Here is a 14,742-nt window from a genome sequence, read left to right on the forward strand (position 1 = left end):
CCAAAGTACAAATAAGCCGGCGCCGTGTTACTGAGATGCGTGATGGTTGGCAATCAATTTGGCCTGATTAATACAAGTAGAGTTCATTGCTAAAGTTAAAAGGAATTATCCCAGTCTTAATCGTTCAGCTCGCTACTAATTCAGTTCTCATTGCAATCTTTGCTTCAGAGAGTTTTGCTCAAATTTAGATCCATCAGCAGGAAGTTGTTACACGGTGAGCACCTCATACAAATAGTCAGAATGCCAGATGCAGCAAGAAAGAAAGCTTGGCAAAGGCAACTGCAATGAGGATTGCCAGCCAAATTGTCCAAGAACGGGACAGTAGAGATCAAATGCAGATCAATGGCACAATGGCTGCGAGTCAGAGTCATGTGTGGAACATTGACTTGCTGAGATCCACAAGGCACTATGAGCATGGTAACACCAAAATTTTCCGATGCCTCGCAGGCCTAAGCGCAAGCATATACGTGGATCGAGATGTGAGCCTGAAAATGGGAGGTGAAAAGTATATTAAGTTGGCCTTTGGCAGCGCGCCATGTATGATAGCATTCAGCTCCCAGAGTAAGATATATATACTCCTATGGAATAGAATCCTATTTTATTTGCATCTCCAAAACAAAATTCTACGATACCTTCTCGAACATTTGGTAATTTTGAGCCATCAAATTCATTTATCTTCTTTCTGAAAAGAAAATGTGATTCTTGATGGTTGCACCTGCTTAGCCCCAGCTGCGGAGCTCAACATGAGCACTACATTTTATGAGAATAGGGGACACAAGAGGCTCATAAAAAATGCTGTACTATATTTCTCTCTTAAAAAAAACGAAGCTGGCGACGAAGAAGAGAAAGACCAGAGAAACCTAATGACTTAGTAAGTCATCTTGTTGGCAACAACACTAATAGTCTTAAACAAATGTATGGTAGCGAGGGCAGAGCCAATAGAAGACGAGAGTGGGACCAAAATATATGTTTTTTGTTGACAAAAAGGTCAAACAATATGGTTAAAACTCAACCAAATTAACATAATCAAGGGTCCATGCCTCTTATCATTCTAGCCTTTGTCTCTCCGCTTCAGCGCAATCAATCCACAGCGCAATTAAGGCACGAGACTAGCTAGACACCACTCTAGGCAGTTGCCCTGGGCTATCCCTACAACGTCATTTCAAAACAAAATAATCCTGGCGATAGTTAAGCCTGTCGGACCTAGGCGATCCAGTCAGCGACATTTCAAAACTAGGAGTGTTAGGAAGACACAGACATGCATCTTGATTCTGCTACGATTTGGTTATTCCCAATTCCTTCCAAGCCTAAGCACAGGTCGGGCACATGGGCATGGGTCGGGTAAGCCGAATCAGGTCTTAGATCGGGTACAGATCAGGAAACCTGAATTAAGTCTAAGGTCGGACACGGTCCTACATCGCCCACACCTAACCCGATCTGTTGCCATCTCTAGAAATGTGTGGTAGCTGCTAAGATGAACAACGAGGCAATAGAGCCTTGCACACACTATCATGTACTTCGTTCTGCATCTGCGAACTACTAGCACTATGCAAACACTCAACTTGTAGAGCAGCTGCATATGGCGTTCCTATTTATTTGTATCCAATACCTCTCTGCCTCGGGAGTTGGGACATATGTGAGCTTTCAGTAGCTCGGACATGGAAGGAAATTCTATAAGACACGATCTCACATAAAGATCCCCTCTTATACATGCCACATGTCCTCCTCCTTACTCTCAGTTGCACGTGATAGCTATTGGATCAAGAAAGTACAGTATAGATCAGGATCTCATAGAGATCTTTCGGTAAAGTGTCTCATAAAATTTCCTTCCCTCGGACACGGTGGACTACTACCATATACATCTCACTTTTTGTTTATAAGAGGGTCCATGTCATTGTACTACATACTGCATGCAATGCAGAGATCTTGGGATCCAAATATTTAGAAAGCACATATACATGCAGTGTGCATGTTCAATAGAAAAGTATATAAGGATATATAAAAAGGTTCAGGCATCACGGTTCTGCCTTATTACAGCAAAATAACAACTTCAGAACATTGCTTCACTGCCTTATTACAGCAAGGTTCAAAAGTTGTTTAACATTGTAGGGGCTTAACAAATGTAAATTGATAAAAACAGATATTTGCGCGGGGTTTTCAACTAGTTTAAGCTAGAAGATGATATGTACAGAAAGGCCCAGCGCTAAAGCCAGGCCGAGAAAAGAAAAAGACCGAAACAAATAAAAGGTAGAGAGCTTGAAATTCTTTCTCCTGTCTTTTCTCCTCTCCTTTCCTGAATGCTTAAGAGTAGAACTTGAAATTCCTGGCGTCATGGATGATCTGCCGCAGTCCTCCAACGGGGGAGACGAGCATGAGCAGCACTCCGATGGCGATGCAGAAAATGTTGATGAGCCATGTCAGGCCGTACTTCTTGGGCTTTTTCAGCATGAGCCAGATGATGCACGGGATGAAGTATGTCGTGGGCGCGAAGCCGAAGCCTCCGAAGAAGCCGAGCAAGCCGTCGAAGAAGGGGAACGTCATGGCGACGAACATGGTCGCCAGGACGTAGGCGGAGCGGGCTACGAAACGGAGCCGGAACCCCGGGGTAAACCTGTGCTTCTTGACGAGCACGGTCTCGATCATGTCGAACACCGGCATGGCGTACACCTGGTAGCTGCCGACGACGTGCACGGCGACCATGAGGTTGGCGGCGGCGACGAGCCACCGCGGCTTCTCGAGGCTGATGAGCACGTTGGGGTTGACGGAGTTGCCGAAGGCGTAGTACCCGGTGAAGGCGACGGTGAAGTAGCAGAGCGCGACGAGGCCGTAGGCCACCACCACCCCGCGCCACATGGGCTTCTTCGACGGCTGCTCCGGGGTGGACGGGATGGTGGCCTGGATCTCCAGCACCACGTTGTGCCCCGCGTACGCGAACGCCACGGCGCCGAGCGCGTTCAGGACGCCGAACACCTTCCCCGCCGTGGTGGGGGCCCTGAGCCCGTAGTCGACGGCGGCCGTGGCGTGGGCTCCCTTGGCCGCCGACGTGAAGAAGGCGATCATGGAGTAGGCGAGCGACATGACGGCCGCGGCGGCGGAGACGGCGGAGATGGAGTTGAAGTTGGGGAACTGCGAGAGCGGGATGTGGGCGGCGGCGAAGATCATGATCCAGAAGGTGAGGCGGATGTCCTTGCAGCGGCCGTTGCAGATGAGGTCGTAAACCTTCTTGAGCGACTGGCCGCCGGTGACCATGTAGACGATGTCGGTGCCAACCTCGACGATGAGCTGCTGCGGCACGATGATCCAGAGCCCCAGCTTCTCCCCGAACGCGTGCTGCCCGAGCTCGTGGTAGCGGTCGAAGCGCTTCCCGGGCACCATCTCGTGCATCTCCACCATCTGCCACAGCGTGTAGAGCGTGATGCCGAACGAGCCCACGATCACCACCGTGCCGAAGCCCCACCCGAGCTGCGACATGGCGAACGGGAGGCCGAGCACGCCGGCGCCTACCATGGCCGTGACGTTGTGGAAGGCCGAGTAGTACCACTTGGCGTTGCGCGAGGACGTGATCGGGAGCCAGTCGTCGAGGTTCACGTTCTTGAGCCGCTCCTCCTGCTTCCGCTCCTTCACCGTCTCCACGTACTCCTCCATCAGATCCGGTGTCGACGACGCCATCCTCTTCTGATGTCAGCCGTACGTCGCCGGGAGAGGCCGGCCGGGTCGCGTCGCGCACGTCGACGATCCTAGTGCTTGACACGCGCGCAGCTGGCTAGCTAGTCGTCCGATCGGTTTGTCTGAACGTCGTCGATCTGTTGCGGAAAGCGGGCGGGTGCCGCGCATATTTATGGCCCGCCGGCGCCAACGAGGTTCGCTTCGGTTTACAGAGACGACCCAGACTCGACGACAAACAATACTTCGATCCGAGGACGGATCGGCTATCCGTATCCGTGTGCGACTCGGAAATACTACCACTAGTCTACGAACAACTGATCGAGGCCACGGGCAAATCGGAAACAAATCGCCTTGCCGCATTTGCAACAATCGTCCGCTTCCTCTGTTCCTCTCCAACCTGGTATTTACACACCATACAAAAAACTAGAAGGTGTGACTAATTAAACCATAACACTACCATATTTTATCGGAATATAGCTACATCGACAAGTACATCTACACATATGCCATTTTTAATACTTCCTTTGATTTGCTTTAAAATTGATACATCAAAATATGCATCCGGTGCAGGTGCAGATAGTAGGTGGGTGCAGGTAAAGATGGCCAAATGGGCCAATCGGGCCGGCCCGGCACGGGCCCATCTCGGCACGGCCCGAAATCGGCACGGCCCGATTGGCCCATTTACTGTTACGGGCCGTGCCGTGCCGGCCCGCGTGCCGAGCCGTCGGCCCACGGCACGGCCCAACTGTCACCGTGCCGTGCCGGGCCGGCCCACGGCACGGTCGGCACGATGGGCCCGGCCGGCACGATGGGCCCGTTCGGCACGATGGGCCCGTTCGGCACGGTGGAGGCACGATAGGCCCGTTTGGCACGACGGGCCCGATCGGCACGGTGGAGGCACGACGGGCCAGGTCGGCACGGGAAGGCACGACGGGCCCGGCCGGCACGGGAAGGCACGACGGGCCCGGCCGGCACGGTGGAGGCACGTTGGGCCCGTCAGCACTCAAAAAAATAGGAAAAAAATCAAAAATAATAGCTAAAAAATCAAAAAAACAATAAAAAATATGGAAAATAAATACATAACATCTTTATTGATTGGTTGCCTCGTTAAAAACCTTTCTACTAGAAGGAAAAAAGAGTACAACCAATGATTATGCTCCGAAAATTACATGGTTTCATTAGAAACCCCAGAATTTTGCTTGCAATTTTTCATATGCTTCCTCAAGTGTCCCGTTCCATGTGAAGATCTGGCACCTATTTCTATACTGCATATATTACACTTAGCAAATCTTACCTGTTCCCCGTTAATTTCTTTGAAGACCTTTTCAAAATGTTGCCACACTTGAGACCATACACCTGAGTTCTCGGCGCCTTGATCCATGAATTGAAATATGGAATTAGTTTCTTGATGTGAAGTGAATACTGGCTACTTGGCTAGCAAATAGGAAAAGAGAGATGGGTGGGCAGGGTGGAGTTTGAGATGGAGTAGATGGTATTTATAGGGATGAGAGGAGAGGTAGGTGGGGGTGGGGCCGCGGGGGGTATTTTAAAAAAATAAACAAAAAACATGAATAAAAAAACTTAGAAATAATAGGGGCACATGATTAATTCTAAAAATGAGCTTTATTGATAGGTTGCCTCATTAAAAACCTTTCTAGCAAAGGAAAAAAGAGTACAACCTAGCTCAGAAAATTTAAAATTACATGTTCTCATCAGCATCTAGATACAAATTTTGGAATGATTCTTCAAGCTCAGTATTTTCTGCAGTGTGTTGCATTCGTGCTTCAGCTTGTTCCCAATCCTTTACTATGGTGAGTATTTCAACCATCTCACTTGACAGATTTGTTCTTCTCTCTTCGATTATCCTTCCTGTAAGACTGAAGGCAGCCTCAGAAGAAACTGTAGATACAGGAACCGTTAACAAATCTCGCGCTAACAGTGAAAGAACTGGATAATTCGTCTTGTGCTCATGCCACCATTGCAGTATGTTGAAGTTTTCTTGTTCGTGGCTGATAACGTCACTGTCGATGAAGGTAGTTAGCTCCCCTCCGGATGTTGGAATTCCGGTGCCCGTAGACGATCGTGACGAAGAGTCTGAACTTCTTGATGAAGAACCTGCACCAAATATTTTTCCCCACGTTGTCGTCTTCTTACTTGTTGTGGGTGCTAGTGGAGGTCGTTGCAGGCGAACTCCGCCATACTTTGTTTCATATTTACTATAAACTTCGAATAACTTAGAACGAACATTAGTATAATAATTAGAATAATCATGGCCAAGAGCATCACCTAGAATTGCGAGAACTCTACAGAAAGCTGCAATTTTAGCTCTAGGATCTAAAATAAAGGCAAAAGCGTATAACAAAGGAATTTCTTTCCAATACTTTAAGAATTTAGATTTCATAGGAACTACACAATCTCTTAAAAGATTGTCATTTTCATAGTTGTTTAAATGAGTAGCAATTTCAACAATATTATGCACTACTAAACAAGATGTTGGATAATAAACTCCTGATAAACTCACAGTTGAATCATAAAAAAATTCAAGAAACTCCAGTATCCTTTCAGCAACATACCAATGCGCTTCCGTGAGTAAAGTTTGACCCCCATGCTGATGGTAATGTGTATGAATAAACACACCAAATGTGCTCTTATATGGTATCAAATTTTTAAGCATCAAGAAAGTAGAGTTCCATCTCACCGGCATGTCCAGAGCAAACTTACGTGGACGCACACCCATTGCAACACAATACTGTTTATATGCTGCAATTCGTTGGTTAGAGGAGTTCACAAAAGATATTGCAGTACGAAAATCTTCTAAGTATCGCGATAACCTCTTCAAACCGGATTTTACTATAAGATTGATAATATGACAAGCACAACGTTGATGTAACAAGAAAGATTCAGCATAGGTACTAAACAACGGAGTAAGAATATCCATTGCTCTAGAATTTGCACCGGCATTATCTAAAGTGATAGAAAATATTTTATTCGTGAGGCCAAAGTCTGCAACTACTTGAGATATTTTTTCAGCAATATTTTCACCGGTATGCGCGTTGTCAATCAAGCGAAAACCTATTATTCTCTTTTCTAATTCCCAATCATTATTAACAAAATGAGCAACCACACTAAGATAATCCTCTCTAGCCCTACCTGCCCATATGTCCGAGGTCAAAGCAACTGAAAATGTACATGTTTGCAACATTTCTTTAAGTTTGCTACGACACGTATTGTAGTATTTTACCATATCCCTACTAGTTGTCTGTCTAGAAACATGCGTGAACCTAGGATTATGAGCTTGCTTAATGTAATCTTCAAATGCAGCAGACTCACCGATATTGAGTGGTAGATCCGCTCTTGCAATGAAGCGACATAGCTCTTTTCGAGCATTGGCAGAGTCGTACTCCCAATGATGAACAGAGCCGTCGGGGTTGTACTGCAACACCGTCTGCTTCATGGCTGCTCCACTCTTTCGCTTGCAACTTATGGCGTGCCTCTTCAAGTGCCCCGTTCCACCCGAGGGCTTTGCAGATAATTCATTTTTACAAATATAACACTTAGCATACCTGACACTTACCCCATCTTTCTCTTTGTAGATCCTTTCAAAGTCTTGCCAAACATCGGAAGTACCGGCTCTTGATCTTTTAGACCCGCTGCTTGCTAATGTGTGCGCACTTGTAGAGCCTGACGATGGCACTCCTGCTGCATCACCTGGATCTGGATGTGAACCAACCGGAGGTTCACCGTCGGGTCCATCATCACCTGCAGCACTAGTATCAAAGGGGCCGTAGTCCCCTGTGAGTCCTTGGAGAAAAAAATCATGATCTATGGATGTATCATGATCACCGGCATCCATGATCAATGTCGAATGACACTACAAAAATTGCAAATATTCAGAGTTAGAAATAATCAAATAATAAAACTAATAATAAAATAAGACTCAACAACGATGCAAAAAAATCACCAAGATTTCTTCAACTTCAAGATAGCAAATCAGCAGGATGACGATTTTGGAATTGCTCGGATTTTTTTGCAATAATTCAAACTAATTTTGCCAAATTATCGCTAATTCTCACGAACTTTGAGACAAGAATGAGAGGAGGAAACAAGAGAGAAAATGGTGTTGCTGGTGTGGAATGGAAGGGCAAGGTGCTCCTCTATTTATAGGTGAAAAATGGTGATTTTTGCAATTTTTTTCGAATTTTTTGGAGCTCAAACGGTCACAAAACGGCTATAAAATTCAAAAATATCGGGTTAACGGGTTAAACGGGCCGTTCCCGGCCCGTTTAACCCGTTAACCCGCGTGCCCCCGCCGGCCCATCGTGCCCCACGTGCCGGCCGGGCCGTGCCCCCCCGCGGTGGGCCGTGCCGTGCCGTGCCGGCCCGGCCGTGCCGTGGGCCGCCGCGTGCCGAGCCGGCACGGTGGGCCGTGCCGTGCCGGGCCGACCGTGCCGTGATGGGCCGGCCGTGCCGTGATGGGCCGCCGCGTGCCGTGCCGGCCCGGCCCGGCCGTGCCTCCTGGGCCAACCGTGCCTGAGCCGGGCCGTGCCGGGCCGTGCCGTGCCCGTGCCGCCCGTGGGCCGGGCCGTGCCGTGCCGGCCCGTCTCAGCCGGGCCGTGCCGTGCCGGCCCGCCGTGCCGCGCGCTCGGCCCAGGCACGGCCCGTGGCCTCGTGCCGTGCCGGCCCGGCCCATCTCGGCTCGGGCCGGGCCGTGCCTGGGCCGTGCCTACAGTTCCGTGCCTCGGGCCGGCCCAATAAGCACGGCCCATTTGGCCATCTTTAGGTGCAGGCTTCTCTCTCTCCGGAGTGATACGCTTCTTGGCACCAGTGACACCAAAGAAACAACATCTGAAGTCATAATTATTGAAGCACTTTGCTCTGATAGAGTACCTCTGAAGAACGGCAGTATTGCGGCTCTTCAACTTCATTGGGTGACGCAAGATGCACGTACTGCAAACCAAGTCGACACCTGCAGGGGATGGAAAGCCGGGTAAGTCATTTGTTCCGAATGCAGCCGTAAACACAGCACTTCAAGTTGAAGTTAGCCATCCTCACACATCACATGGAAGTAATCCATCGTTTGTGCTTGTACGCAGAGAGAGTATGGAAACTGAACAACGAACTTGACTGTAACTTACAGATTTGGAAGTTGAGAGGTCCATATTCCTGATGCCTCGCAAGCCTAGTTGAACTTGGAAGAGAAGAAAACATGTTAAGTTTTATGGTGATACGAGTTCGCTAGCTGGTATATATCGAGCGCTGTGGGGTGAAGATGAACTAGTTACATACATACCTACATGCTGTGCTACATTATTGCACTGTGCAACTTAGTGCTACATCGCAACAAGGACTATCTTGTATATTTGTCAATTTTTACTGTATATATAGACTATACATATCTGCTCGCAAAGCTTTCCGCTCTTCTATCCACTGACTGAATTTTAAAAGTACGAAAAGGAACTGTACTTTTTTTAAAAAGTACGAAAAGGAACTGTCTCCAGCAAATGCATGTATACACTAGAGTAGCTGCCAGTGCAGTGCCTCTGCTCTCTTAACTCTGTGTATTTACCACAACGTACTCTTGATTTGTTCAAAACATGACCTGGTGCAGGAGAGGGTTAGGAAAATTCCCGTTAGTTCTTACACACACATAGCTTATTAGAACCATTTATTTATGTTGATATTTGTGTTAGAGAGGTAGGTGAAAAAATTATAGGGTACATTTTCGAAAAGATACTATGGTAAATTTTCGAGGCGTCAAACATATGTTCTTGTCAGCTGTCTGAAGAAATATCAGGTCCTCCTTGCATTCATATTTTTCTTTGGTTGGTTTCTCATAATAAGCTGCTTAATGGAGACAATTTGAGCAAAAGACAACATGTAGCTAATCAGAAATGTTTGTTCTGTGATGAGCATGAAATTATTGATTAACCATGTGTTTTTTGAGTGTGTGGTTGCTTCTACTCTTGAGTTGAAATTTCAGCCATTTTGGGAATCAATGTTGGTCACAGTTTTGAGTCTATAGCTCGATGGTGGTTGAGTATTGATAAGAATAAGCATGTCAAGATGATTTTGTGCTGTCACTATGTGGTGTTAGATGACTTTAGGCCCGTTGAACCTTGAATTTTCTGATCGATTTCGGTACTTTTGGTGATCGAAGATTGCTGACCATCGCCGGCGACCCCCTTCGGCAATCTCCAATGACACCATGCGAAGCTACATCAACGGACAGATCATGGCACACGTGTTGGTTCTCGTGTCACTTTTTTTCTTTCTCTTCTCCCATATAATAAAAGATCATAAATTTGAATAATGTATCTATTTTTATTATTTATTGTAGTCCTCCAACCTCCTGTCTCATTACCGGCTACGAATATGTGATTCGTTTTACTAATTAAAATAAAAAAATCAGAGGAAAAATAGCAGACAATCTCCTTTTTCTTTTTCGATCTTATCTGAAATAAAACTACAACATCACTCTCAACGTATTCGTTCGGTAATACTCCTATAACTCATCCACATCTCTATACTTAAGTTTATACTTGATATTACTACGTCCAATATTTATATTTTCGCATGTCAGAAAAGATACGGTCCACCATGGATCGACACCGTACCGTGAGAGAGACAAGTGTTTTTAGATTTATGCTATTATAAATATTATGGTTTTAAATATGTCAGTACACTTTTGATATTTATAAATATGATATTATAAATCTAATGCAATTAGATCTATGTTATTACCTTACTCTCCGAGCAATTGGTATAGATCTAATTTTATAAGATTTGTAATAGTATTGATCTAATTTCAGTATTGATCTAATTTGGTATGATCTAATTTCAAAAGATTCATAATAAAATGGATCTAATTTTATGAGATTTATAATAACATCTTTTTAAATGAAAGTGCAGTGGTATATTTCAAAACAGAGATATTTATAATAGCATAAATTAAAAAAAAACAAACGCAACAAAACAAACCAAAAGCGGAAACGCGCACGCACCCAACAAAAACTAGAAAATACGTACGCCTCCTCCTGGTCGTTTAGCTTGGCTTCTCCTCCCCGATTTGCGGCGTCTCCGGGAGCCTCCAGTTGCGCTGCTAGACGGAATCTTTCTGCTGCTACTTTCGTAGCTGCTCTGGCGACACCGTGTCTGTGTCCCCCGCGCTCCCGCTGATGTCTCTTTTTCTTCGCAATTTTTTTTTTTCAAAAAGGAACGGTAAGAGGCTTGCCGATCATATATTAGGAAGGAAAAAGCTAAAAGAATTAAAAAGATCTCAGGATAACACACGGTATGGAAGAAACAAACAAAGTCAGAGTGGCCCACACTCGCCCCCCCCCCCCCAGCTAGAAGGGAGGCTAGGAACGCTTCAAACAGCGAAACCGATCATCCACGACCGAGCGCCTTTAAAGGAAGCACAAATAACCATCTACACTAAGAGGAAGAGGCGAGAGCTATCCGATGTTGATCAATCTGTTTCTTGAGCCTGAACGCCACGTCTGTCACTGATAGCTGCTTGTTTTCAAAGGTTCTCCGATCCCTTTCCTTTCATATATTCCACCAAAAAAAGATGACAACGCCGTCGAATAACGTACGGTGAGTTCGTGCCACCTTCCTACGAACCAATTGCCACCATCTGTTGATTGATAAATGCTCATCCATGTCCGAAAAATCTTGAAGGTTCAACCAAGAGGTGATCACCTTCCACACCTCTTGAGTATACGGGCAATCTTTGCAGAGATGCTGCGGAGTCTCATTTTCAATTCGGCAAAGCTTACATATTGGATCATGGGGCCATCCCCTCTTTGCAAGGTTATTTGCTGTTAGAACTTTTTGATGCAGGAGTAGCCACGCGAAAACTTTGCATTTGGACTCCGTTTTTGCCTTCCAAATTTGCATCATCACCGGTTTCCTTCTGCTACCTTTAAACTGGATTTTGTAGGCGCTTTGTGCTGTGTATTCACCGTCGACTGTCCACCTTCAAGAGATTGCGTCTTGCACTTCAGGGTCGAGCACGACATTCTGAAGTTTTCCCCCACAGAAGCACAAATTGATGGAGCTCATCCGTTGTTGTAAGATGATCAAGGTTTGCAATCCAGACTTGGTTTGTCAAGGCCTTAAATACAGAAAAGTTTTTCCTTTTTGATTTGTCAAATAATGCCGGTGCAATATTTCTAGGGCCTGCCCTCTAACCAAGTTGAATACCAGAAAAAAGCCTTTCTTTCGTTGCCCACCGTAACCCTTGTCGCAATTTTTTTTTGTTCATTTTTGCTCGGTGAGTCCGTTTCTGTAGACTGTAGTACGGTTTCGCTCGCTCACCGAGACTGGATTTCGAGGCATTTTTTGGCCTCAAATTTGCCTACCAATTTGAGGCGGAATTAGAGGGCTCCGTTCGCTTAATTTTGCAAGGATTTAGAGGCGCCTGTGTGAGATTGGTGGGAAATGGGAGCTTCAGGGACGCAATTAGGGAGAAAAGAGGGCCGCGGGAGTTTCGCACGTTCGGTGCGCGTTTCAGGAAAATAAACAAATGGGTGACAATTTTTTGTAGGTACTAGCAGCAGATAGGAGGCTCTTTTCCCCACTCGCAGCCAATTCGTGATGTGGGAGAACAATGTCGGTTTAGTGGGGGCACTGGGGGTGAGCTCAATTTCTCTTTTTATATATGATTTTAGTATCTTTAGGAACTTAATTCCGTGAATCATGGACGAGATTCACCGAAATAGATGGTGTTTCTTCAGTTCTGAACTCTGAATGGAGTTTAATTATCAGTAACTTGCGTCAAGTTGGATTCAGCTGCTGCTGGCTACCGGGCAGTGACAACTGATCGATAGTATGCCAGATAGCAAACAAACTTTAGCTCGATTCCTGATTGTGAGGAATATGTGTGTTTCTTATATGGCCTTTGTGAACTGAAGATCAGTATCAACTTGTTCAAGATGTTAATACTGCTGTGTTTAGATGTCTCGTTTTAAGTTTAAACTTGATGTACTATTCCTGCCCATAGTCTCACCTGATAAGTTCTGAATTAGGCAGCTGGTTACAAGGAAGTAATGGAGTGGCGGGGTGCTGATATTTTCTACTACTTCCCAATGTGAACGGAACTTTTACAATGGCCCCTGGAAGCAGCATTGTGAGTTTGTGACTGTGGAGATGATGGGCTTTCTGAGGCACTTGGTGGTATTAGGCTTGATAGGGTTCCTAAATGTAAACCGTGGTCTACATCACTAGCCAATGATGCATTATCATCACTGATTGGCTTGAATGATTTGCTCGAATTTCCAGTGTGTACAAACTCAATGCGCCCACCTATAATTCAGGTTCCCGTGCTGATGACTTATCTTCTGCTCCTTTTAATCCATTGGCAGAAGCAGATCCTTTAATAATCACAATATACATTGTGTTCTTTGATATGCTAATGTAATTTTTTTTGCCATATCTAATCAATGGTAATTCACAAGTTTTGTTAGCCATGCTAACTCAATTCTGTTGCATCTTTGTGTTTATCATGTTGTCCATTACAATTCTAGACTCCACTTATCAAAATAATTCTGAATTTCCATATGTTGATTATAGAACAGGAATGCAGAGAGCAGGTTCTTGGTTTCCTATGTATGTTTATGTCAGTGCATATGTAATTTGGAGTCAATCCTTATGCCATCTCTTAGAATTTGGGGTGGCCTTGACTATCAACAAGTTCATAACTTTTATTGCTTTTCATTAGAAGTTAAAACACTTTCATGTTTTTTCAGTTTGCTTTCTGTGTAGACCACATGCACATAATGTTGTCTGTGCTTCTGTTTCTTTTATCCTTCCACATTTTCATGGTCTTAATGGATTAATTTTATTGTTCTAAATAAAGATAACTTTACTATGGTCACTCAATTACTCGATTTAGTGATGATATTCAGATATTGTGTAAAAAATAAAATCAAAACAACAGTTTAGATCGTGTAATTTAAAACATCAGTTTCAACTGTCTTTGGCTATAGAAATGAACACAGAAATTGAGATAGGTGATAATCCACTAGTTCCTTGTCCTTCTTGCAGTGCCCAAATGATCACCAATTTCCTCTAGCTGCAAGCACAGGGTAGACAATCATTGCCCTACTTGTCGCCAGGAACTGGGAAATATCAGATACTTGGCTCTTGAAAAGGTGGCAGAGCAACTTCAGTTCCATGCAAATACCGAAGCATGGGATGTACCGAGATTCATCCTTGCAAGAACAGACTCAAGCATGAGGAGCTGTGCAGGTTCAGGCCGTACAATTGTCCATATGCAGGTTCAGAATGTCTGATCACAGGTGATGTCCCGATGCGAGAGGGTGCTGCCGTTGCGCGGATGTGGGCACGTGGGGCGGGGCGTGCCGGCGAAATCGGGCAGTGGCTAACAATGCGATTTGTGTGCAAGAATAAAGAACATGTGTGTTGTTGTATTTTCGTTGTTCTTCAAGGTCCTTTTTTGTAAACACAGGGGTGTATTTTCAGCCTTCGCAAAAAAAAAAGCCACGGAGAAACTTGTCAGAAAAGCATTTTTTTATCTTAACTTCAAAGTACAAGTTGTAGTATCCAAGTTGTTGTATCTGAACTCACGTGTATACTTATACCACATGTACGTATTTACTCACACACTTCTCTATGCATGGCTATGATCCAGAGCCTATACTCACACCCACACGCCTACCTTCGAGAGATGGTCCGAACGCTAGTAACCAGTGCGTGTGAGAGGTAACGATTTCATTCCGGGGACAGGCTCCGGCGAGACACCAGCGTTGAGCCGAGCGCTCGTGGGCAGGGACCGAAACGATCGATCCTTCCGCCCGTTCTCTGTCAGAAAAGTATCGTTGTCCCGCTGCTGTGCAAAACTCGATTTTGATGTCCCGGCACTGCAGTGCTTGTCTGAAAAGCCTTGTTGTTAGAAGATGGTGAGAGGCCAGGCCAGGATGGGGCACGCGATCTCAAGGTGGTCCGGAAGGCCTAGAAGCGCATGGGCTTCCTGGCCAGCAGCAGCAACGTGACCAGGACAGGCGGCATCTTCAATTTTCACGTGCTGCCGTGCACCGGGTGCTGCCGGTGTCA

The 14,742-nt window shown here is 45.6% G+C and overlaps 1 protein-coding gene and 1 pseudogene across 1 annotated transcript; one reads left to right on the forward strand and one right to left on the reverse strand.

The window, feature by feature from the left end:
• Positions 1-2,301: 2,301 nt before the first annotated feature.
• On the reverse strand, positions 2,302-3,645 carry LOC133920720 (lysine histidine transporter 2-like). Its single transcript, XM_062365319.1, has one exon. It carries the CDS (start codon positions 3,643-3,645, stop codon positions 2,302-2,304), a length of 1,344 nt encoding a protein of 447 aa, XP_062221303.1.
• An 8,272-nt stretch (positions 3,646-11,917) lies between these two features.
• LOC133920721 (E3 ubiquitin-protein ligase SINAT2-like) lies at positions 11,918-14,146 on the forward strand (annotated as a pseudogene).
• Positions 14,147-14,742: the final 596 nt, after the last annotated feature.

This window comes from Phragmites australis, chromosome 6, assembly GCF_958298935.1.
Source record: "Phragmites australis chromosome 6, lpPhrAust1.1, whole genome shotgun sequence".
Lineage (NCBI taxonomy): Eukaryota > Viridiplantae > Streptophyta > Magnoliopsida > Poales > Poaceae > Phragmites > Phragmites australis.